At 40.9% G+C, this 27,476-nt stretch overlaps 1 protein-coding gene across 1 annotated transcript in view; it reads left to right on the top strand.

Moving 5' to 3' along the window:
- cntn3b (contactin 3b) overlaps positions 1-27,476 on the top strand; it is a 107,601-nt gene that overhangs the window by 33,168 nt on the left and 46,957 nt on the right. Inside the window, exon 3 of the mRNA XM_056273322.1 lies at positions 26,458-26,633. Coding sequence (XP_056129297.1) covers positions 26,458-26,633 — 176 coding nt within the window. The remainder of the gene's footprint in view (positions 1-26,457; positions 26,634-27,476) is intronic.

The raw sequence follows: 27,476 nt of genomic DNA, 5'->3' as shown, positions 1-27,476 counted from the left end.
TCTTCACAAAGATGGGGAATTTATCAGTTAGAGGTGCAGCTACATATATGAAGCAATTAGTGGAAAACTGCTAGTCTATTTTTCCTGGAGTGTTGTGCACCCGTGAAAAGTTAAAGTACATTTGTTAATGTTTTCTAGACATTTTTACATAAAAGTCTGTCACGACAAGAACAGGAATTGAGAACCAAAATGCAGATGCGCTAACAGGTGAAACAGAAGGTTTACTGATAGGAAACACGAGAGTATCAGGAACACACATGACGAGAACATGACATGGTACACACATGGTACAGATGTGATACCAACATGGCACAGACATGGTACAGATGTGGTACCGACATGGTACAGACATGGAACACTCTGACAATGCACAAACTATAAACTATAAAAACACAGAAACTGGATTGAATAATGAACAACAGCTTTGGGCAAATGGGCAACAGAGGAAAAGTGCACAGGCCTCAGGGCTGGGGTGATGCTGTCAGAGACATGACAAAACAAGAGACACAAACCAGGGCTGGAGTTTCTGGAGCCGGGAGTGGCCGTGACAAAGTCAATACATCATGTTATCTTTTATAAGTCAAAATTCCACTCAAAATTTCCCAGAAGAGATGACTGCTATCGCTTTTATACCCTCTGGATAGATTTCTTTGTTGCCTTGATTGTTTTCTGTCTTGTCTGTTTTGTCAACCCTTACATGGAAGAACTATGATTAATTATTTAGTGATACAAAAAAAAAAACCTCCTCAGCCACCACCGGATCTGCCCTCATTGCATCCCACGTATTGTGGTTTGACAAGCTGACTGTCATTCACCCTCTTTTTTTTTTGACAATGATCTGCTTAGCAATTATTCAAAATCACAGATCAGCATTGCCCCTCGATTCATAATACATTCCTTTGAAACATGGACGATGAAGCTTTCATCATGGAGGCAGAAAAGTAGAGGTGCAAGATGCCAGTCATGCATTTTGCAAGGAAGATACAAAAAATAAATAAATAAATAAATAAAACAGTTTGTGGAAGGCTCTGGCTGCCATCATTGCAGCAGGTGAGTTTCTAGTAACTCAAGACAGTCATGCACCTTCTTTTCTAGTTGATAATTCAGACACAGTGAGTGTTTATAAAAAAAATCATATTATTGAGAATAACTGCATTTCAAATTCTACATCATTTATAAATAAAAACATGCTTACTTTCATTGAAGCTATTAGCTTTGACTTTAACTAGCAACGTTTATATTTAACAGATGCCTGAATCAATGCTTTTCATTTTTGAACACCATGAGTGTATGAATATAAAGGTTATACTGTTGAATTATGCTTTTTGACCATTTCTACATAATTATTTGGTAACTATTTTCTCTAAATGTGTAATAACACTGCACAGTGACTAGAGTAGTGAGAGCTTGTCATTTTTATACATGATAAGGTTTCTCTTGTATGTGACCCTTATATGTTGGAGCAACTGTAATTTTATCATGAAATGTTGCTTTATACTAGCATTGGAAAACGTTTCAGTTTGTCAATCAATAAAAAGGGTCATAGGTTATATAAAAGATGATTTTCCTCACTTTAATGATTATGAGATAATCATGATAGGTAGACGTGTTGCAGATATATTTACACCTCTACTACTACTTTTGGCTGCTCCCATTAGGGGTTGCCACAATGGCTCATCCGTTTCCATCTCTTCCTGTCCTCCGCATCTTCCTCTGTCACACCAGCCACCTGCATGTCCTCCCTCACCACATCCATAAACCTCCTCTTTGGCCTTCCTCTTTTCCTCTTCCCTGGCAGCTCCATATTCAGCATCCTTCTCCCAATATACCCAGCATCTCTCCTCCACACATGTCCAAACCATCTCAATCTTGCCTCTCTTGCTTTATCTCCAAACCATCCGCCATGAGCTGTCCCTCTAATATACTCATTCCTAATCCTGTCCTTCTTCATCTCTCCCAACGAAAATCTTAGCATCTTCAGCTCTGCCACCTCCAGCACCGCCTCCTGTCTTTTCATCAGTGCCACTGTCTCCAAACCATACAACATACCTGGTCTCACTACCATCTTGTAAACCTTCCCTTTAACTCTTGTTGGTACCCTTCTGTTGCAAACCACTTCTGACACTTCTCTACCCACTCCATCCTGCTTGCACTATCTTCTTCATCTCTCTTCTGCACTCCCTGTTACTTTGGACAGTTGACTCCAAGTATTTAAACTCATCCACCTTCATCACCTCTACTCCTTGCATCCTCACCATTCCGCTGTCCTCCCTCTCATTCACACAAGTGTATTCTATCTTGCTCCTACTGACTTTCATTCCTCTTCTCTCCAGTACATACCTCCACCTCTCCAGGCTCTCCTCCACCTGCAACCTACTCTCACTGCAGATCACAGTGTCCAACTTACTCTCACTACAGATATACTTACACTGATCAGCCAACACATTAAAACCACTGACAGATGGAGTGAATAAGTTGATGTGTTGCTGTTTGTTTGGGGACTGACTCGGACTGGGTAGATGACCATTTTACTGACTGACTGTGGGACCGTGACGCAGACTGGTGTTTTCAATGTGAATTAATTAATTGTAAAGTGCTTTCAGTAGCTGTCGCAGCTAGAAAAGTGCTATATAAAATACAACTTGATTGATTGATTGATGTGTTGGAAGCAGGAAATACGATCTGAGCAACTTTGACGAGGGCCAAAATGTGATGGCTAGATGACTGGGTCAGAACATCTCCAAAATGCCAGGTCTTGTGGGGTGTTCCTGGTATGTAGTGGTCAGTACCTACCAAAAGTGATCCAAGGAAGGACAATCGGTGAACCGGTGACTGGGTCATGGGTGCCCAAAGCTCATTGATGCATGTGGGGAGTCAAGGCTAGCCCGTCTGGTCCGATCCCACAGAAGAGCTACTGTAGCTCAAATTGCTGAAAAAGTTAAGGCTGGCTATGATAGACAGGTGTCAGAAAACACAGTGCATCTCAGCTTGCTACGTATGGGGCGGTGTAGCCACAGACCAGTGAGATTGTCCATGATGACCTCTTCATGGCAATGGTATTCCCTGATGGCATTGTCATCTTTCAGCAGGATACTGCACCCTACCACAATGTGAAAATTGTTCAGGAATAGTTTGAGGGACATAACAAAGTGTTCAATGTGTTGCCTTGGCCTCCAAATTCCCCAGATCTCGATCCAATAAAGCATCTGTGGGATGTGCTGGAAAAGCAAGTCCGGTCCATGGAGCCTCCCCCCGCGCAACTTACAGGACTTAAAGGATCTGCCACTCATGTCTTGGTGCCAGATACCAGAGGACACCTTCAGAGGTTTGTGGAGTCCATGCCTCAATGGGTCAGAGCTATTTTGGCGGCATGAGGGGTACACAATATTAGGCAGCTGGTTTTAATGTTTTGGCTGATCAGTGCATATGTAAAATATTTTTATTTATGTGTCCAAGAAATCAGCATCAGCTTAAGCCAGGCTCCCACTTGAAGAAGTTATCACCGACTGGGAATAGACCTGGCATCATATATTTAATGACTGACTTGTGTCTCTATGACTTACAGTCGTAGAGAGACACACTCGTTCCAACTGCAGTCATAGAGGTGCACACTCTTGCCAACAAGCTCAGTCTTGTTCACATTCCAGTCATAAAAATAAAAAAATGTTTGATTTTATCATGATGGCTTCAAATGTTCAGAGGCTCAATCAGGAGGCAAGCTACTTGAATATTAAACCCCTGCACAAAACAACATGCCGACTGTCCTTGTTGACCCGTCCGTTTTTTCAAGCAGACCGCTACAGAGTCTCCACAATCTTTAAAATAAGTCATCATGGCCAAATCGGGGTTATAACTGGTCTTTAAATCAGATTATGTTTTCCTGGTTTAAGTTGTGCCATAAAACCCCACTGGTTCGTTCCAAAAACCTCTGAAAAAGTGAACTCTTAAGAAATAAATGTACTTAATTTTCCTCTATTTTCAGTATTTATCAAAAAGTTAGGGTCTGAATCTGTCAACTATAATAACTACTATGTTATCCAGGAAAGACTTCAAACATACATTCCTAAACATTGTCGCATTGACTTTTCCAGCACCACGGTTGGTTTATTTTGCAGCTCCTATCAGTGAGATTTATGGAAAATGTTTGTTCACACATCACAGTGCCTACTGTCTCATTACACCCCACTCCAGCAGGATGGCTTTTATATTCTAAACTACAGCATGCCAAACTGTACCACATGGTTGACTTAATTTCATCCTCTGTGCAGTCTAAAAGTGTGTAGCTTATTTCTCAGCCAGTGCATTTTCCTCACATTTTTAAGTATGCTCTTTCTTTTGGGAGCTCACAAACACATTTTTGGCGGCACGGTGGCACAGTGGTTAGCGCTGTCGCCTCACAGCAAGAAGGTCCTGGGTCTGAACCCCCGGGGTTGTCCAACCTTGGGGGTCATCCTCTGTGTGGAGTTTGCATGTTCTCCCCATGTCTGTGGTGGGTTTTCTCCAGATGCTCCGGTTTCCCCCACCATCAAAAGAAACATGCATGTTAGGGTTAATACTCCTGTCCTGTGCCCCTGACCAAGTCAGTGGGAAAAGAACTGGAGTTGGTCCCCGGGCGCTGTACGGCAGCTGCACACTGCTCCTAGCTACACAGCTAGGATGGGTTAAATGCAGACCAAAGTATCTCAAAATAAAAAAAATCTCCTGCCTCAGACAAATGCCCGCTGTGCATTCCTTCTGATTGGTTGTCTTGCTTCCTGTAAAAGTGTCTTATATAAGACTAATGAGTTAATTTTGTGGGTTTTGTTCATACTATTGTTGCTCAGAAACATTTCTGTAAAAGTTACTAGGTCTTGAGTCAGCAAACGGCTGATACAACATTTATGGAATATTGACTCCAGCACATATAAATCTGACACAAAATCACCATATGATTTACCGAGCAGGCTTCATGTACATGTATGAATGGGGTGGTAGTTTCCAGCAACATACTGGCAGTATAGATGGTAATGATCAGATGTTCTTATTTATTTAACAAGTTAATTTCATATTTTAGGGTCATAAAAACAATTGATTAAAAAAAACTGACAATGGATGCATATTGCAGACAGCAATGATCTGAAAGAAATTAGCACATTTTCCAACATTTTTAATACATAGTATTTGCAATTTATCAGATAAAACCCTTTTCTGCATTAACATTTACATGGGGGGTTACAATTATGTACGGATAATAAGGTACTTTTTTTTTTAATTATGAGCATGAAGTTCGCAATCAGTGATCCATATAAAACCTATGCACTTATCTTCAACAGGTACTATTTGTGTGTGTGTGTGGGGGGGGGGGCAGCAAAAGCTGGAAAGAAGAAGAAAAAAAGCAGTCATTCTCAAAACCATACACAAAGATTAAAAAGACTCAATGAGAAGTCCAAACAATAAAATACAGAAGGCACTTCGGAAATTCACTTTAAAGTAAAATTTTGGATCTTCTCGAAAGTAAAACAGCTGCTGAGAAGACTTCACTAAGTGTCTCAGTACAATAAACACTATCACCATATGTGCTAATAAATAAGCAAAAATTATGTCGTGCAGCACGAGAAAAGACCAGGTAAATCATTAAAAGAATAATCAGTGAGAAAATATTGAAAAGTTCAGAAATGTCTCGAAATAAGTTTTTTTTTTTATTGATTTTTTTTGTTGCAAATTAATACAAAATACCACCGTACCACGGTAGAAAGGTACATGTGTCTCTGTAAAGTTAATGGAAATTTGTCAGTTGCTGAAAAGCTGTTCACCTTAAAACACCTCAACAGCAGAGTCAGCGTCCCTTTTTGAGGCAAGCTGTTGTGAAACAACATCACAGGGATGCACGAACATGCATTGCACCATCTGCAAGTGTGTGTATTTTGTCTGATTATGATGGTCAAACCCATGTGACAGAAAAAGAAAAAAAATAACACTAGCATTGTCAAGTAACAGTAACTGGAATGAAGTGAGTGCAAACTGGTCGCGTTGAAATGTGAATTATGGTTAAGGATCCCATGTTAGCTACCAGGGGCGGCATGACTCAGGAGGTACAGCGGGTTGTCTAGTATTCGGAAGGTCAGTGGTTCGATCCCCAGCTCCTGCAGAGAGCTTGTCGAAGTGTCCTTGAGCAAGACGCTGAACTGCTCCTGATGGGCAGGTTGGCACCTTGCATGGCAGCCTCCACCGTCATTGTATGAAGGTGTGTGTGAATGGGGGAATGTGAGGCATACACTGTAAAGCACTTTGAGTGGTCGGTAGACTAGAAAAGCACTATATAAATGCAGTCCATTTACCATTTACCTTGATGACAAACACTTAGGTAGTGAGCCATCTGTCCCACTTAATGAAGTCACAATACCATAATTTTGGTAGTCAATGCCAATGCCAGGGAAATCCAAAAAAACTCTCAATAGCCTGCCAAAAAAATGAAGAAAAATATGACCTGGTTATATACTGCAGAGTAATAGACATAAAGGTTTCTGCAGCCCTGCTGGTCCATAGATCAGTTGTCAAGGCACAAAATGGCTCTTCTCTGAGTTGCTGGGTTATGATGTTACAAGTTTCAATGTAGACTTGAGAGATCCCTGAGGATGTGTTTTAACTTCCATGAGGTAGCAGATATCTGGGTTTCCATTGCTTAAGCATTCGCTGGAATTCATGTTTTTCAGCTGTGATAAAAGGGACTTGATCTACATAGATAAATTCTTCCGCTGCCCTGTCCAGATTCTCGGCTTTACTGGGGACTTTTCCTATTTTCATCGCTCCTCAAAAGCTAAAGTTATTGTTAGCGGTGTCCGCGCTTGGGCCTGCGGCCTCTCACTTTCATTTGTCCTTCGTTTGTCTGCCTGATAGAATGAGAGAAACATGATGATATTTTAGAAATGCTCCGTGAAAGAGACTGGTGAGGACAAAGCTATAAAAGAAATATAACAAAGAACTTTGCATATCCATCAGCTAATTACACTCAAGCCAGGTAAATTAGATATGATGTAAATTGTCTGTGCTCTACCAAGCAGGTTCTTGAGTGCAAGTGTTCTGACACTCAAAGCTCAAACATTGAAGTAAATTCCGTCACGTCAGCCATGCATCGAGAACAACTAGACACGCACACAAAATAAAACAAAATCAGGGAAGTGATAACGTCAATTTTCAGTGGTGTATTCTAAAAAGTGATGAGGATGTTTACCCGGGAGCTGTTGTTGAAGTTAATGAGACACATGTAAAAGTAAAGTGCATGCCTTGTACTGAACTTTTTTTTTTCGTTTTATGGTATTTGTTTGAGGGTGTGCTTAATTCTTGGCCCACGGCACGTTACACCATGTCAAACTGAAATCAACAGAGAAATAGGAGAAATTTCCAAAGCGTGAGCATGGTTACAGTCCATATTGTTGCGCGTGTGCGCGCGCACACACACACACACACACACACACACAAACAACTTTGTTCACAGAAAGAACCCTGCCTGGGTCTGTGACACACCTGGATGTTGCAGTGTTCCTGACAGGAACACAACCTCTCAATCCTAAACTCACTCCTCTCCCTCAAGTCCGTTATCCCTCTCTATCTCTCACCTTATCTATTATCTCACCTCTTCACTGCTTCACATGGCAAAGAGTGCATCCTCACACCTTTAAGAAAATGTGTGAGACTTTCTAAGTTCCTGTGCTTTCCATTATCACTGTTCATTATCAGTTTTCAGTGTTCTCTTTTATTATGAAATCAAATCCCTAAAAAGATCCAATCCAATGAAAATCATGTTTTCCAATCTCACTGTATGTTTTTAAACAGATGGTTTGTTAATCGAAAGTTAGCCAACTTATCAGAACTGCTGCTGCTGCTGTGAAAGTATGACTAAAGCCCCTAGAGAAACCAGCCTCCTGGTTGTTAACATAATTAAACAATTTCAGAAAAGCAATGCATTTCTGGTAATAAATTACATCATTTTATATCCCAATTTGATTGGACAACAATGAATTTTCATCAACAGTTTGTCTCTCTGTTTGTCTGTTTTTTAATGGTGGCTAGCAAAATAACAAAAATAACAAAAATAAACACTGGTATTGTGAGAGCGTGTGCGCGCGCGCGCACACACACACTTAACTGCACCACGTGCATAACATTGCATGGAGTGAATCTGTTGCAGCACATCTCTTCAGTGTGTTGTTGAGTTGCAGATTAGCCCACGCTTTAAAGGACAATTTCCCTACATTCGGTTTTTGATTTTCCCGTGAGCCTGCTAAGAAAACACGAACACATAGTCCCACCCATAATGCTGATTGCTGACAACTGATAGGAAGGAAGTATTCTAAAATTAGTCTCCTCAAAATGTATAAAGTGACTGTAATCTGAATACGGGTGTTTGTTCTGAATACATTACTGTCATGACTCAAATGCCTTTACAAACCAACCCCGTGAACATTACACATGTGGGTCAGACATGACCCGATAATGAGTTTGGAATTAATGGTTGTTGCTAGATCAAAGGAACCGAGGATACAAAGGAGCTGTACCCATTGCCTGATTGACAGATGAGATGCAGCAGGTGGAACACTACCTAACCCCACCCCTAATCAAACTGGGGATGAGAGCCAACCCTCTCTCTACCTTCACTTCATAGGATCTATCAGCAACAATCATTAATTGGTAATGCTTAGATTAGGTCTGGTACCAGATGAATTTGGAGTAGTTCTTATACTGTCTCTTTTACTGCATTTGTTGGGTTAGGAAGCTTAGCTCAGCTGTGGTCCCACGTTTTAGACTTTTGAGATCCATCATGAAGACCTGATTTTATCAGGGATTCACTTTTTTTTTTAATCTATCCACACTTGACCTCAAAGAACTTGTTATGAATTTCTTGACAGCCATCTGAATGCTAATTAAATATGAGACCCATGTTTGAATTGATTCTGGTTGGAGGGAGTGCTGCAAAATTGCAATGACATTAGAGACACGATGTAGGCGTTTTGGTCAATGCCACAGTAATGTAAAGGTTCCTTCCACTAGAAAACAGACCAATTCTGTGTTATTCTTCATTCAATTCCTCCATGTACCCATGGAGCTGTTCCTTATTTAAGAAACAACACATTTGGTTGTAAAGAAAAATCACAGCATTCTTCAATAATTTGGCAAAGTGTCCAAGTTAAGTGCCCCTCTGCATCAGACTTAGAATCAGAATCATCTTTATTGGCCATGCAGGTTTGCACATACATGGAATTTGACTCCAGTTTTGTGGCGCTCTCAGTGTACTTGACATAGAATAACAACACTACAACACAACAATCTTCAGATATATATACACAAGGATTGACATATACAGGTGAAATAAGACTTGATAAAGTGCAATGGTGCAGAGAATATATCAGAGATGCTGAAATAGATGTTAACAGGTTACTAACATACATGCCTGAGGTAGATGGACATGACAGAGCATACCAGTATATTTGCAATGTACAGTACAGTATTAAACAAAATGGTTGGATTTATTTGGCAGTGTTAAGCGTTCATTTGAACAACAGCCCGCGGAAATTAACTTTTTTCTTCACTCACTGACTTCTAAAACGTGTCATTGGAGCAGCTGTAAACATACTAGTTAACAAATATAACAATTGTTATTCCTCTAATTTTGTTGGAAGAGTTGTTTGTACTGGACTTGGACAGTTGGAAGCAGCACCATGTCAACAACTTGTACTCTGGATGTTAAGTTAGGGTTGTTCATTAAATGTCATCTTTTCACAGGTATAATGTTTTTGTGTAATAGCCTTCAATTTGACTTAAATCTTTGACTTTACTCGTGCTGACCTCTTGTAGGTTATGTTGCTTGGATGTTTTGGGTCCCATAGTCATGTCGATGTGCTGTATCAACCATAAAGGCAGACATGTATACCTTGCTGTAAAGAGCTGTAGAATAAATCTTTGCAAAACTGAGATGCGAAAGACTACATTTAGGACTAGTGGAGTTTTATAGACTTATTCCAGAAACTCTGCATTGTGGGTTTTTGTATACAGTATTTAATACTTTATTTATTCTTGCTTTACTTAAGATAAATCTATAAACGATAACTATAATCTCCTCACAAGGCGGAATTAGAACTCTGATTTGCTATTACCTAAGTAACATAATTTTAGGGAAATTTAAGTGCTCTGGGTGCCCGGGTAGTGTAGCGGTCTATTTTGTTGCCTACTAACACGGGGATCTCTGGTTCAAATCCCTGTGTTACATCCGGCTTGGTCGGGCATCCCTACAGACACAATTGGCTGTGTCTGCAATTGGGAAGCTGGATGTGGGTATGTGTCCTGGTTGCTGCGCTAGCACCTCCTCTGGTCAGTCGGGGTGTCTATTTGGGGGGGAGGGGTAACTGGGGGTAATAGTGTGATCCTCCCACACGTTACGTCCCCCTGGCGAAACTCCTCACTGTCAGGTGAAAAGAACTGGTGACTCCACATGTATCAGAGGAGGCATGCGGTAGTCTGCAGCCCTTTCTGGATCAGCAGAGGGGGTGGAGCAGTGACCAGGATGGCTCGGGAGAGTTGGGTAAGTTGGCCAAGTACAATTGAGGAGAAAAAGGGGAAAAAATCATTCATTCATTCATTCATCATCAACCGCTTCTCCGGGGTTGGGTTGCGGTGGCAGCAAGCTAAGTAGGGCACTCCAGACATCCCTCTCCCTAGCAACACCCTCCAACTCCTCCTGGAGGATCCCAAGGTGTTCCCAGGCCAGATTGGACACGTAGTCCCTCCAGTGAGTTCTGGGTCTACCCCGGGGTCTTCTCCCAGTTGGCCGTGCCCGGGAAACCTCCAAACGAAGGCACCCAAGTGGCATCCTAATCAGATGCCCGAACCACCTCAGCTGGCTCCTTTCGACGCGGAGGAGCCATGGCTCTAAACAAAGAAAAAAAAAATTAATGATCTACACTGCTATGAGTTTCTTTTCCTGTCATACTGACATATTTGTCTGTGTATGTAAACATATTTATACGATCACATGAGCTGATTCTCTATAATATATTACGAGGTATACATGATGGATCAAGGTGGCTCTCAGACAATGGCACATTCGAGGCTAGTCCTGGCATATCACATTTTGCTGGTAAAAAGGGAGATCAAATGAAAGTGTTGCATGAATATAGAAATTTTACCACATCAGATGACAATGAGAGGCACTTACTGGCTCAGCCTTGTCATTTGAGCTTCAACCATTTGGCGTTCAGTCTTGAGCTGGTGATGATAAACAGACTGCCTTTTTAGACCTGTTTTCAAGAATGCAACTTTTAAGAATGTATAATATCTTGTATCAATACATATGCAGGGAATGAGCCCTGCAAGCTCTGTGCAAGGTTAAGGTACAAACCAATGTCACTTTGGCAACAGATCAGTAAATAGTTGTTTGGCCACTGGTGTCACAGGCCTTGCAAACAATACAATAAAGTCATAGAAAGTTGAATCAGTTCATCTGGACACAACATTTATTGGGAGAAAGGTTTCATCACTCGTCAAAGTGACTTCTTCAGTCTCAACTGACTGCAAGTATCCCCAACTTTGTAGACAATACAGGGGCATAACGACCAAAAACGATTGGTTTCATATGCAAATTACCATGACCATTAACGAGAGTTACAATGGCCATGTGTACTATTCACAGAGACTTGGGGAATAGCTGCAATCACGGCGTTGTAAGATAGCAACAACCGCCCCCCCTCCCCCCAGTTCAGGGATGGTTGTTCCCTTTTCACGTAGATGGCCTCTTTGACTCCCCAGTCAAAGCAGCGTTCCTCCCTATCAGGGATGTGCACATCCTCATCCATGAAAGAGTGGCAACTGGCCTGTAGATTGGTGTAGACTGCCGACTCCTGGCCTGATGCGTTAGGTCAGGGCTCCACGGTGGCCCAGTGGTTAGCACTGTCACCTCACAGCGAGAAAGTCCTGAGTTTGAACCCAGGGGTTGTCCAACCTTAGGGGACCTCCCAGGTCGTCGTCTGTGTGGAGTTTGCATGTTTTACCCGTGTCTGCAGTGTGTTTCCTCAGGGTGCTCCAGTTTCTCCCACCATCAAAAAGACATGCATGTTAGGGTTAATACGCTAACATGCATGTCTGTGCCCCCGACCGAGGCATGGCAAGACAAGCTGGAGTTGATCCCCAGGTGCTGCATGAAGGCCCACTACTCCTAGCTATACAGCTAGGAGGAGTTAAATGCAGAGAAAGAATTTCCCCGATGTACAAGTCACGGCAATCCTGCTGGCACTTAACAATGTACACTATATTGCTCCGTGGGTGCCGGGGGACCCGATCCCTGGGGTGGACCAATTTCTGGTGCAGCATGTTTTGGGGTTTGAAAGCAACTAAGACGTGGCGTTTGGAAAATATGCATCTCCGCTTCTCTGACACTCCCGCCGCATATGGAATCACCACGGGTTTACGCTTAGTTAGCGTTTGTCCTTCTCCTCTCTTCGATTTGCTGGTGCACTGTTTGCACCACTAGTGCACTTCCTTGCTTTGACAAATGCCCAGTTAGAATAACCACACGTAGTCAGGATCTGTTTAGTGTGGGATTTCTCCCCTTCCCTGGCCATTGTGTTGGTGGGGACGTTGTCAGCTCGGTCGTACAGCATCCTGATGACTCCTAGTTTGTGCTCCAGTGGGAGGCAAATGTCCCCCATCACCAATTGCAATTTCACAGTCTAAGAAGGCTAACCTGTCATTTTTCACATCCTCCCTGGTGAACTTGATGTGGTTGTCCACAGAGTTCATGTGGTCAGTGAAATGTGGTACATCCTGAGATTCAGTTTCAACCCAGGTGTCGTCCACAAATCTGAACTAATGGCTAGGTGGTGTCCCTGAATAAGACACCAGAGCCCTCTTTTCCACTTCCTCTGTATACAAGTTTACCATTTTAGGTGAAACTGGGGAACCCATAACACCCTCATGCCTCTACCTATAGTACTGCCCCCTGTATGTGAAGTACATGGACTGAAGACAGTTTCAGGAGCACACACACTTGCTGGTCAGTGTTACTGAGCAAGCATAAAGACAACACAATAAAGTGTTTACGATCTGGTCACTATACTTCACTGCCTACTGTGTAGGCTTTTTAGAGTTGAACATTTTCATGGTATGAAGGTTAACATGATGGTTATCATCATGTTTTGGTTTGTTTTTTGTTTGTTTTTTGATCAAAACAGAACAAAGTGTGAGGTTCATAATAAGGGCATCATTAATGTAGACATGGTGAATGTAAAATTTCTCTTTTTTTTTGGATATAAAAACCTTTTACAAGGGTAGAACCTCCCAGAAGGCTTTAGTTCAATGACTAATGTGCTGCGCCTGCACAACACTTTAGATTATTCCTCTGTGCATTGCACTGTTCTTCAGACAATATTATGAAAAGATATATTCAATGTTGTACACGAACGTGTTCATGTATATAATCATATACATGCTCAAAGCTAGAAGGAATATGCATCAACTTTCTACACTGGGACATCTGGGAGATGTACATATTGCAGTCAATGAAAAAATCAACTCATATTAAGGGTGTTATGTATAGGATTTCATCAGTAAAAGTTTTGTGATATACATTTTGGGTTCAGTGAAATGGCAAGTTTGGGCTCAAAAGCAACAGAAAGGGTAAATGAAGTTATGTTTTTACATGAAAGTTCATTGCATCTTCATACGCTAAAGGAGAGTGGTTGAAACAAAATGTGGTTTTGAAACCAAAGTTTGAAGCATGCACCTTAAATGAGATGTAGTATCTGATGAGTGCACCCAGATACAGTTACGTTGCTGGCTGTGACAAAAAAAACAAAACAATGCTCTGAAACTGGTTCTGCCAAAATGGAACACTATAGTCACCAATGAGGTTTTACAAGAGCCACTTTGAAGCTACCTTGTGAGCAGAAAGACCAAATTCATTGTAAGGTTAATTTATTATTTAAATCAAGAAAAAATATTAGTTGCTACCGAAAGAAACTCATAACCATAAAACAAATACTAGGCCACTCTGTTTAAATTATAATTTGGTCATATACCTCAGGTGAGTCAGCTAATTATAAAGAGATCAATCATGTTTTGACAAGAATATAAAACCCCAAAATCTGCAAAATCGGCCCAAGTAATCTTATAGTCGTGTTTACATGCACAGAAAAACATGTTAGTATGATAAGAAGAGAAAGTAAAACAGCATAGGTAATTTAAATTTTCCTCAGATAGTGTTACTTAAGCAAAAAGCAAATCAGAGTTCTCATTTCGTCTTGTGAAGGGATTATAGTTATATTCATTATCATTTACCTATGCTGGCTAAAGATGTATAACCTGCTGCATTGAACAATATGTCAATGATGCCTCTGTAATGTCATTGTACCATTGATGCACTCCCTGAGCCCAGAACTGATAGAAATAAGAAGCCAGTTCATACTACAACTTACTCCAGTCTCACCAACTCCCTCACTGAAATCAAATCTTGGATGCAAGCCAACTTCCTCAAACTAAATTGTGATAAATCTGACATGATCATCATTGGTCCCAAATCCCTTGGCAAAACCACTCACAACTTCTGTCTCACCATTGATAACTCCACTCTGTCCCCCTCCCGCAACCTTGGAATCATTTTTAAACAGCAACCCCTCCTTTGAACACCACATAAATCCAATTACCAGAAGTGCCTTTCTCCACCTACAAAACATAACTCATCTCCACCCATAACCCTCCTACTCTACTGAGGAAACCTTCATCCATGCCTTTCTCACATCCAGAATTACTGCAACTGCATTATTTACGGCTCATCATCCAAAGTCCTAAACAAAGTCCAGTACATGCAGACCTCTGCTGCTGCTTGCCCATGACCACATCACTCCTGTCCACCAGAACCTCCCCTGGCTCCCTGTTCCTCAACAGTTCCAATTCAAAGTCCTTCTCCTCACTCACAAATCCCTCCGTAACCAGGCCCCTTCCTATCTCACTGTCCTGTTCCACTACCACACTCCTTCCTGCAGCCTTCGCTCATCCAATGCCAACCTCCTGTGTCCACCACACAGGGTCATGCACCAGACCAGGGGTGACAGAGCCTTCTTCATTGCTGCCCCCTCCCTCTGGAACCCCCTCCCCAAACACATCAGAGACTGTACCGATCTGTCCACGTTCACATCATTAATCAAAACTCACCTTTCAGAATTGCTTTTAATGTGTGATTAATATTTGTGTTGCATGTTCTTGCTGTGTTGCTTTTATGTTCATTTTAACTTATGTAAAGCATCTTTGAGTACCTTGAAAAGCACACTATAAATAAAATGTATTATTATTATTATTATTATTAGTAGTAGTAGTAGTAGTATAAATGCTTGTCATTTGGAAGTAGTCTGAAATAGGGTGTCACTATGTGCCAGGGTTAATAAGGTATTTTTCCGTCAGGCATTAATATAAGTAACTTGAATTAACACACATTTGCACCATTGTCAAAAGAAGCATAAGGTACATTTTCAGGGACACTGTTCACAAGGTCAAATGCTTTCATAAATTTCAGTCAAAAATCTTTAAAGACTTTTCAGGTCTGTGTCATTGAACTAATACATACAACTTTGCACCAAGTCTGATGCATGACAGCCACATCTGTCTGATGTCATCTGGATAGCTCAGTAAGCGTCCATGGCTTAGACTCTTAATGCTTTACAAGCCAACTACCTCTCAGATGTATGTCACTTTGGATAAAAGCATCTGCTAATTGTAAATTTTATTCTGTAAATTGTGTAAACACAACATCCATTGCATGCTGTCCGTCTTGGCAGAGAGATCCCTCCTCTGTTGCTCTTTCCCGAGGTTTTTTCCTATTTTTTCTCCCTGTTAAAGGTTTTTTAGGGAGTTGTTCCTTATCCGATGAGAAGGTCTTAGGACAGGATGGCGCGTTGCTGTAAAGCCCACTGAGGCAAATTTGTAATTTGTGATATTGGGCTATACAAATAAAATTGACTTGACTTGACTTAAATTGTAGCCCCTTGATAGATTCACAATAAACATTTAGTGTAGATAGATAGATAGATAGATAGATAGATAGATAGATAGATATAATCCAGTGAGTCAAGTAAATTCTTTATGAGACAGTACAAGCCTGTTTCATGCCATAAAATGTATTGACAGCTGATGATTGCTTATGGCATGAAACAGGCTTGTACTGTCTCATAAAGAATTTGCTTGACTCACTGGATTATTTTGTTCCTTATTTGTTGAGCACTTTCCCTACCATTGGGTGTTACTTTTAACAAAGTTATATGTATATGTATGTATGTATCTATGTATGTATGTATGTGTGTGTGTGTGTGTGTGTGTGTGTGTGTGTGTATATATACACACACACACATAACATTTTTTTTTCCGAAACCATCAGTGGTGTTGAGTGCTCCACTAATGAGGAGCAGAATATCAACACTGATACAGGAAAAAAGATTTTAATGCATGGCAGTACAGGCCTGTTACGTGCGTCTCGCACTCATCGGCTGCTAATGTTTTGTTCACAAAGAATCATACCGTTGATGCTGGGCAACGTTACACACACACACACATATATACTATATATATATACGTATATATATAAAATACAAAGTTGTTTAATTGTTCTTGTGTTTCCATGCACCATGCAGCAATGTTGTATTGCTAGTGTTTGTGGAAGGTGATGGGGAATGGACCAGGTACCTTTATGACTAGCTCACCCACATGAATTTAAGCCTTGCTTTCATTTTTACAGCAGAGGGACTTATCATTCATATACAGTTGAAAATGGAAAATGATTATTATTAAAGGCCGAATGGAAATAGAACAAAAAAGTTAAAATTTCAGGTGTTTTAATTTTGTACTCAACATGTATGCTTGTTTTTACAAACCTTGGCATTTGAATTCCCATTTTTATTTTTTTAGATGAAAATATATTAGCTATTTTAATTTAGAAGATTTTCTAATATTTGGTCAAACTCTTTCTACGTCCCGACAGCTATCAAGTAAATGGATGAATTAAGAAAACCATTTGCTGTGATAGGTGATGCATAGAGTGACAGACATTTTTTTTTTCTGTACCTGTCCATTATTAGCCAATCTCGAGAGTTCTATTTGAGCCGGTCTCCATTGGCCCCTACTTTCTGTCAGTCAGTTTGCATCCATCAGGCTCTTGGGTAAAAATAAGGGGCAGTTTCTTTTGCAGGATGTTCACTGCCCAGGATCGCTTTCTGCCAGTGTAACTTTATCTTAGCATTTTGAAATTACATTCTCAACTTTGTAAAGCTCTCTTGAATTTTAAATGTGTTATTAATGATTTAATCTTTGCATTTGATTATCATTTTTATTGTGGCGTGGCTCTCCTAGGATTGACTCCTTTGAACTAGGGAAGCATACAATTAACCTTATTTAAAGATGCAAATATGAGCATGTAAATGCAATCCCAGAAGAGAACGAATGATGATAATAGTAGTGATGGTTAAAAAGACAAAATAGGATTCATCTTTTGGGATTGTCAGATTGTATGGATTTTAATGACAATATGACAAAAACAATAAACAAGAAACACACACGCGCCTGGGTGGCGTGGCGGTCTATTCCGTTGTCTACCAACTTTGGGATCACCGGTTCGAATCCCCATGTTACCTCCGGCTTGGTCGGGCGTCCCCTACAGACACAATTGGCCGTGTCTGCGGGTGGGATGCCGGTTGTATGTGTTCTGGTCACTGCACTAGCCCCTCCTCTGGATGGTCGGGGCACCTGTTCAAGGGGGAGGGGGAACTGGGGGGAACAGCGTGATCCTCCCACGTGCTTTGTCCCCCTGGCTAAATTCGTCACTGTCAGGTGAAAAGAAGTGGCTGGTGACTCCGCATGTATAGCAGGAGGCATGTGGTAGTCTGCAGCCCTCCTCGGATCGGCGGGGGGTGGAGCAGCAACTGGGATGGCTCGGAAGAGTGGTGTAATTGGATGGGTACAAAAAAGGGGAAAATTCAAATTAGGATTGATCTTTTGGGATTGTCAGATTGTATGAATTTTAATGACAATATGACAATAAGGATAAACATTTAAGAATTGTGTAGTTTCATGCCCATGTGTGGGGAATTGGACCAGCCTTGTTGTGCTCCGGATTTTACAGTGTGGTTCTTTCTCACATGTGCTCTCCTATGTCACCACTTCTCATGTTATAAAAAAAGAAAAGAAAAGAAAAGAAAAAATTTTCTGGACTTTCAACAAACAGCAGATGAGATCTGTTAGTGACATGTTGTTTATTTCTTCCAATGGGACTGTGGCTAGCCTGCCTTTAGGTGCTCCTACTGCAAAAATAGATGTCTTACTGATCGTCTCGGTTTTATAAAGCCCTCACTTCCAGCTAGTCATCTGCTCCAAAGGGTTGTGTTCTTTATTTAGGCTATCCACAGTCGTCTCCCATTAAGCTCAATGTCACTGGGAAGCAACAGCTATAGCAGGCCTTCCGTTGTCCACCATTTAACCTCCTTTCCTCGACATGTTATATATTTCCTCCTGGTCAAACTCAGAGGAATATATTTCACCCTGAAGTGGAGAGTGGTGAGCACAGTTAAAATAGAGATGAACAAACAAAATCCCCAACACACACACACATAGATTATTTTCTTTTTCTTTTTTTTTTTGCCTCTTTTTCTCCTCAATTGTACCTAGCGAATCACCCTGCTCTCTGATCCGTTCCGGTGGCTGCTCTACCTCCTCTGCCGATGCGGGGATGGCTGCAGACTACCACATGCCTCCTCCGATACATGCGGAGACGCCAGCCGCTTCTTTATCACCTATGGTAAGGAGTTTCGCCAGGGGGACGTAGTGCGTGGGAGGATCACGCTGTCCCCCCCCAGTTCCCCCTCCCCCCTGAACAGGTGCCCCGACCGACCAGAGGAGGCGCTAGTGCAGCGACCCGGACACATACCCACATCCGGCTTCCCACCTGCAGGCAGGGCCAGTTGTGTCTGTAGGGACGCCCGACCAAGCCGGAGGTAACACGAGGATTCGATCTGGCGATTCCCGTATTGGTAGGCAACGGAATAATCCGCCACGCTACCCGGGTGCCCCTAACACATACAGATTCAGATGGAATATTGTAATGTAATTTATTCACTGTCCATAACCAATTTATCTAAATTTGGATTACAGGAGGCTAGAGCATGAGGCCCTGGGCGAAAGTCTGGGTGAAACACTGGACAGGTTGCCAGTCCATCACAGGGGCCACAATTTTAAGTATCCAATTCACTTGATATGCATGTCTGTAGACTGGGAGGAAACCGGGGTACGTGGCGGAAACCCACGTGAACGCAGGGACACACAGTTATTTTCCAAACCATGTGCCAAGCAGTCAAATGTCAGATTTTGTGAAATTAATATTAGCTGTTCTTACAAAAAAAATGTTTTGTGTATTTAATTATGTCAAAAGTAATTTTATTTCTGAAACTGTGATCCTCTTTTTTTTCCGTGTTTATCATGAGACTCAGTTGGGTACCAACTCTCTTTAAGACTGGATGAAGCACCATTGTAACTGCTTGTTAGTTTGCTGGGGTAAAAAAAGATGCAATGTTGATTTTCATCTCCTATTTTTTTCTCCGCTATTTCACAGTCAAAACACATTGCTCAGGCAAACTAATAAGTTGCATTACAGTCATTCATTTTAATCGTTTCCTAGGGGAAAATGAATGGAACAATGTGATTGAGATTTTATAGATCTCTATCATACCTCTGCCAGTGAGTATGTTCTGAGATATTCAATGTAAAGTCCATTCACCATCCCCTGTCCTAGGAGTCACTTGCAGTTAGAACTCCATCAAATATCCCGCTGTCAGACATTGCAAATTACTATAACCCATCAAGGCAAAGTGAAAGACATCCACTTCTTACAGACAAGGTTGCTTGTGCCTTTCAAGCAATTGCATTTTAAATGGTTAACCAGCTAAGCACAGTTTGATTCAACGTGTTCGACATGAACAATATCTGGAAGTCATCCGTGATATTGATAGCTGTAAATGATAGCTGTGGCTTAGATTTTGTAAGCTTGTATGACCATTGCATGACCTTTTCATTAAAGGGACCTTACCCCAAAAATAAACCCATAGAAAATGGTCTAGGGACAATGCTAAATGGAGGTCTCATGAAGACACTCTTGCCACACAGGCAAGAAATGTATTTACTCATTTTGATTTCTACTGAGCGGCACGGTGGCACAGTGGTTAGTGTGGTCACCTCACAGCAAGAAGGTCCTGGGTTTGAGCCCTGGGGTAGTCCAACCTAGGGGTTCATCCTGGGTCATCTCCTGTGTGAAGTTTGCATGTTCTGTGGGGGTTTTCTCCGGGTGCTCCAGTTTCCTCCCACAGTCCAAAGACATGTAGGTCAGGTGAATTGGCCATACTAAATTGTCCCTAGGTGTGAATGTGTGTGTGTGTATCAGCCCTATGATGGAGTGCCAGCCTGTACAGGGTGTCTCCCCAACTAATGCCCAGTGACTGCAGGGATAGGCTCCAGCATCCCGCAACTGCGGTTGGGATAAGCGGATCGGATAATTGATGGATGGATGGATTTCTATTGATAATATGATCTAGAAAACATATGCTGTGAGCTTTAGCCCCCTTCAAGTTGCCTACTCATTTTTTATCCATAGCTGGCTTTAAGGGGTATTCATGAGATTCAACTTTGATTTCTCTATACTCACTTGATAAATAATATGGATCCCAACTCTCATTACGTTCCACAGTGTTCTCTGGATAACGTGTGGAGACTGATCAAATCAATCCCTGAACCTTTTAACTACGATGGCTTTCACCCTTACAATGCAGGTTCAAGTCTTTTATCCATGAACATTGAATTGACTTTATGCCCATGCAAGTTCTTTGTCCGTTGACTTCCAGAAAACACTCTCTTTAAGCCTTCTCATTTTTTTTGTTGAAATAAAAGCAGCTTATCCTGTAGTGCATGCAGTATCATCACATCTTGTTTTCAGGCTAATTTTATCCCTAGTGTTGGTATCACCACGCACAAGTGGCATGATCAGCATAGTCATAGTGGTGTAAATACTGGCAATCTAAAGTTAATTCACTGTGACTCATATTATGATCAAGGGCCTGGTTTGAGAAATGAGACTGCTGACCAACTTTTAGTTGATACTCCTCTTGACTACCTAAACTGTAGCGGTCATGTGAGAAGCATGGTGCCAAAACTGGACTCTATTAGAATCTGGGTCCAAACAAAAACAAAAAAACAATCCTGATATTTCAATTTTAACAGAAACCTGGTTGACTGATAAAATTAAGGATGATGTCATTACACTTAACGGTTACAATACGTATAGGGTGGACTGAACCACAAGGGGGGGAGGGATTACTATTTGTGAAAAACTATTTTGCTTTCTCTTTGTTATGTTCTGTGTCTCTGCCAAAAGAATTTGGATTAATAACATTAAATTTCTATCTAATAAACATGTGGTGGTAATCAGGGCCTATCACCCCCAGTCTGCCTATCAAAGTGCCTTAGATAAATTGGTGTATCTTAAATCTGTGTATGAGAATTCTGAAGTTGTGTTCATGGGTGACCATAGCCTTGACTGGTTATATTTGACCTCTGAGGGGCTAAAAAAATAATTGGTAACACTTTAGTATGGGGAACATAAAAAAACTTAATTACTAGTGAATTAGTAATGATCAAGATGTCACTTTAGTATGGGGAACATATTCTAAGTAACAAAAGCTTAATTTACAGTAATTTAACACTATTAACACTTGTAGTCTTGTGTTTTGTTATGTAAGAACAGACCATATTCTTTAAGTGTTAGTAAGGGAGAATAACTCTTCTTGTGGTACTACCACCTTATAAAGTCCATACTAAGCAAAGCATATTGAGATGGTACTACTAATAAGCAATAATTCTGAGGTTATAGAGGGAAAACTCATAGTTAATGGCTTACTGGTTGTATAATAAGGCCATGCAGAATAAGGCATTAATGAGTACGTAATAATGACCAATTAAGAGCCAATATGTTGCTAATTTGCATGCTAATAAGCACCTAATTAATGGTGACTACGTTCCCCATACTAAAGTGTTACCAAATAATTGTATTGAATTAAATTAAATTAAATTTAACTCAGTTGTTTTTTTTCACCCACTTGCCCAGACACCAGAAATCCAGAAAAGTCGACCCTGGTAGATATAATCCTAATGAACAAACAACATAAATTTACAGCCAGTGGTGTTTGCCCCTAGACTTGAATGATCATTGTCCAATTTTCTGCATTAGAGATTCCAGACAAAAAACGATTCCACCACATATTATTGTAAAGAGAGACTTTAAACATTTTGTTGGGCAAAATGTTGAGCATGATTTATTTCTCACTGTTAACAAAGTTATGTGCTATTCCTGAATTCGCCCGCAGCCATTTCACAGATGTTTTCAACTCCTTAGCAAATAAGCATGCTCCCTTTAAGAAATACAGAGTAAAAAATAGAACTAATCCTTGGTTCTCACCTGAAATTTCACCTGAGATATTAAGGATGTAGCATGAGCAAAAGCATAAGGCTCAATTTCTCTGTGGATTGACAGATCTTTAGACAGTTGAGAAACAAATGTGTCAGGGCAATTAGAAGTTGTGCTCAGTTGAATTAATTTGTTGATACCCTGTCCAATTGTAGTAATTATCCAGAAAAATTATGGAAAACAATTAAGGCACTAAATCATGGTTATGTTTTCTCCCTACCCAAGCATATGTCTCTAGATTTTGCTCTTGTCTCAGAAAAAGAACAAATCTGTGAAAATTTTAATAGTCCTTTTATTCCTTCTGGTCACCTGTTTATAGTCCTATTGGGGGAAATGTTTCCCTTAGGCAGTGCTCTGTTAAAGAGATATTTGATGCCTTGGCCTCAATTGACCAAAAAAGGCCATTGGAGCAGACCTTTTGAATGCAAGACTCTTACTATTGGCTGCACCTATTATAGCTTATCCTCATCTCATCTCATCTCATCTTCAGCCGCTTTTCCGGGGCTGGGTCACGGTGGCAGCAAGCTAAGTAGGGCACTCCAGGTGTCCCTCTCCCCAGCAACACCCTCCAGCTCCTCCTGGGGGATCCCAAGGCGTTCCCAGGCCAGATTGGACATGTAGTCCCTCCAGCGAGTTCTGAGTCTACCCTGGGGTCTCCTCCCAGTTGGCTATGCTCGGTAAACCTCCAAAGGAAGGCACCCAGGAGGCATCCTAATCAGATGCCCGAACCATTTCGATGTGAGGGAGCAGTGGCTCTACTCCAAGCTCCCTCCGGATGTCCGAGCTCCTCACCCTATCTCTAAGGCTGAGCCCAGACACCCTACGGAGGAAACTCATTTCAGCTGCTTGTATCTGCGATCTCACCCTTTCGCTCACTACCCAAAGCTCATGACCATAGGTGAGGATTTGAACGAATATTAACTGGTAAATTGAGAGCTTTGCCTTCCGGCTCAGCTCCTTCTTCACCACAATGGTTCGGTACAATGTCCGCATTACTGCTGATGCTGCACAAATCTGCCTGTTAATCTCCCACTCTATCCTACCCTCACTCGTGAACAAGACCCCAAGATACTTGAACTCCTTCACTTGAGAAAACAACTCAACCCCAACTCGGAGGGAGCAATCCACCCTTTTCCGGTAGAGAACCATGGCCTCAGACTTGGAGGTGCTGACTCTCATCCCAGCCATTTCACACTCAGCTGCAAACCATTCCAGTGCATGGCCAGAGGTCGCGTTGTGATGAAGCCAACAAAACCATATCATCTGTGATTATAGTTTATCCTTTAACACATATTTTTCCATTTAACTCTTGTATCCGGGATTATTCAACAGTGTGAAAAGCAGCACATATACGGCCTCTGAATAAAGGTGGTGACACTAGCGATCCAAATGACTACCACCCAATTTCTAAACTGTGATTATTAGCCAAAATTTTAGCTAAACTCACCAATTTTCAAATGCATCACTTTTTATCCGAGCATCACATTTTAAACTCCCATCAGTCGGGTTTCAGACCTGGACATAGCACTTTGACAACAGTATGTAAGTTAGTAAATGATATCATCTGTTGTGTGGATAAGAATAAGTGTCATATTGTCCTATTCATCGATTTGTCCAAAGTATCTGACACAGAGTGGATCATACTCTTCTTTTGGATAGACTTAGATCAATTGGTTTGGACACAAATGCATATAACTGGTTTCACAGTTACCTTACTGGCAGAACTCAAGAAATATTTGAGGAGGGTCATCAATATGGTTTCCTTGAAGTTACAAAAGGGGTGCCACAGGGCTCAATACTAGGTTCTATCATATTCACGTTGTTCAAAAATGACCAGGGCTCATTGGTTAGTAACATCTCATAACATTCATTATTATACTGATGCCACTATTATTTACTCATTAGTGCCCTCCATTGGCAAAGCTTTGTCTAATCTAAAGTTAGCTTTTTTGGCTATTCAAAAGGCCCTGATTAAACATGAGCTTTTTCCAAATCCAGGTAATATGAATTACATGCTATCTACCAGAACCCAAATGAAAAAACCTCCAAGCTTTACTGTGTTGTCTTTAAGGCATAATGATGGGTGGACTTTTATTTTTGACAAGGCTTTTATTTTGATAAGTGTTAGTCATCACTTACTGTCAGTCATGTTAAGGAAGCTGGCTGAATTTGTCCAACGTTTGTGATAATTTAGTTACACCAATGAGGAAATACTAGACAACCCACACTCTAAACGTCACAAAGGCAATGTCGTGAGTAAATAATTTCATTGTTATACTTATACGTTAATTTTAAAACAGTTATTTACATGAAAAAGCATTTGATTTGTTTGTAATTAAAAGGGTTTTATTTACATGTATTTACATTTGAAGAAACGCATGCTACCAGCGACATGATGACTGTTTATATCGTTTTCGTTTCAGTCTGCACTGTCTGTGTAAGATGGTGTAAAGAGCCACAGTAAACAGCGAGTAAAGCTTACTACGATTCAAGTCATCATTTTGCAAGAAAGAGTTTCACTAGTTGAATAGCTGCAGCTTCTGCGCTGTAGTGAGGACAACATATTTACAATCAGTACAATAACTGGGGCTCAAATTAAAAAAGTCCCATGCTATAAGTACCTGGATATCTGATTAGGATCTGACTAAGAAGCTTAAATTTAAATTAGGTTTATTTTTTTGAGAAATAAGCAGTGCCTCACTTTTAGCAGTAGGTTGCAGATTGTACAGGCAACATTTTTTTTTATCAGTGCTTGACTATACAGATGTGATTTACATGCATGCTGCTGCCCTACCCCCAAGCCCCTTGATGCTGTGTATCACCACTCTCTTAGATTTATTACAGGTGACAGTTTTAGAACCCATAATTGTATCCTCTATGAGGTGGGGTGGCCATCACTTTCCATCCGAAAGGAACAACATTATCTTCTTCTTTTTTCTTTTTTTTTTTTTACAAAGCCATCCTTAATAAGCTACAACTTTATTTATCCTCACTTTTAAGAATTAGAATTATGGGATACCATACTTGTCCACAAGAGTCCATTACTTTGGATATCCCAATATGGAACTGGGAAAGACTGCATTCACTTAATATGCTCCTCACAGTTGGAATAAGCTTCAGGACTCCCTTAAGTTAGACAAATGTTTAACTCTAGAATAGTTTAAACTGCTGTTAAAAGATGTTTTCTAAAATGAATGCTCATTTTTTTCTTAATGTGTCTGTCTGCTTTGTCCCTGGGAAATGTGTTTTACTGTATTTTTCTTTGTTTTTGTTTTTGTTTTTTTGTATTTTGTATGTCATTTGTCTTGTGTTTGTACTGTATTTATGTTTTGTATAATGACTGTCGATTTTACACTTTTTACAATGTCTAATGTATAACTTTTTTATTATATATGTGCAGGGCATATTTGTAAATGAGCTCACTGCTCTCAATTGGTCTTCCCCTGATTTAAAAAAAAAGAAAAGCTATAAATCAATCAATCAGGCACTAAGTCAGAGAACAAGAAAACCCCTCTTTAATAACATAGTCAAATAAAATTATACAATAAAATAAAAAAATAACAATCAAAATAATAAAGTTGAAAACAATGTCTAACTTTTCGCACAGCCTTTGTAATGGACACTTGCCAAACAGACAAGAACTGTACTTACTCATTTTGATTTCTAGATCTAGAACACTTATTCTGTGAGCTTTAACTCCCTTCAAAGTTAAAGTATCTACTCATTTTCTATTCATACCTGGCTTTAAGGAGTATTCATGAGTATTCATTCAACTTGGATTTCTCTGTATTCACTTGATGAATAATATGGATCCCAACTCTCGTTACTTACCTCACTGTTTTCTGGATAACATGGGTGGGCTGATCACATCGATCCCTGTGATAAATGTTTGTGAGCGTCCATCTCAGGAGGCTCAGCTGCTGATTGTGTTTGCGTCTTTCCAGATGGTCACTAAACGGAACACTCATTGATCTGGTGAATGACTACCGGCGTCGCATGTCTGGGGGCAACCTGATCATTAGCAGTCTGGACAGGGACCAGGACACAGGAATCTACCAATGCAATGCCTTCAATGCACGGGGATCCATCCTCAGTCACAGAGCCAGCCTTCAGTTTGCATGTAAGTGATCCTGTGATTCGCAACATATATCTGCCATTAACCTCCAATTTATGATGGTGTGTAATCGTGCAACTATGTGTCATCGCTTTTGATGCTGCTCTCTGTCACTGTGATGTTTGTAGCATGGTTGCGGCCTAGCCCTTTCATCATTTAGTGTTCAGATACCTCACTCTGATTGCCTAGGAATAGATTTCTCGAGAGCGAAATGGTTATCGAATGAAGTGTCAGATGCAGCAAGCACAGCTTCGGACTGCTTCTGAACTCCATTGATTCTCATTAGCACTTCCATTTCTAGCAGTGTCTATGTTCAGTCCGAATTGACTCATATTTTGCCAGATGATGTGGCAGCCCCTATGATGAAGACTTGAAAGGACACCAACACAAATAATGCCTTAGAAGTATATGCAACTTTGTAATTCAGATTTTTTTTTCTTTTTCATAAGTGCCAGGTTTTGAATGTAGTGATGTCGTGACAGACAGTGGTAGCCTGTCGGTGTGTCTTACAGAGAGAAAAGCTGTTTTTGGTGGGGGTTGGAATATGATGCTTTGGAAAAGGGCTCTACCTTCCAGAGCAGACAGGGTCCCTCTCCTCTTTCCTCTCTCGATCAAGCCTCATGGCTATTGATTATGTCCCAGAGATAGAGAGCCTTTCACTTCCTCTCAGGAAATGGACTGCCAGCTCTGTAAAGCCCAGTGATGAATCTCACTTGAAGAGCAGAGCATGTTGACATTTATTGTACAGACTAACACACAAATAGAGAGGGTTAGTATGGCTGCATGCGCTTGCTATTTCTTCTGATAATCACGGCACTGCTTAAGACTAAACAAAACAAAACATGTTGC

This window comes from Lampris incognitus, chromosome 2, assembly GCF_029633865.1.
Source record: "Lampris incognitus isolate fLamInc1 chromosome 2, fLamInc1.hap2, whole genome shotgun sequence".
Classification (NCBI taxonomy): domain Eukaryota; kingdom Metazoa; phylum Chordata; class Actinopteri; order Lampriformes; family Lampridae; genus Lampris; species Lampris incognitus.
The sequence above is the reverse complement of the archived record's forward strand: the minus strand, read 5'-3'. Positions and strand labels throughout refer to the sequence as shown.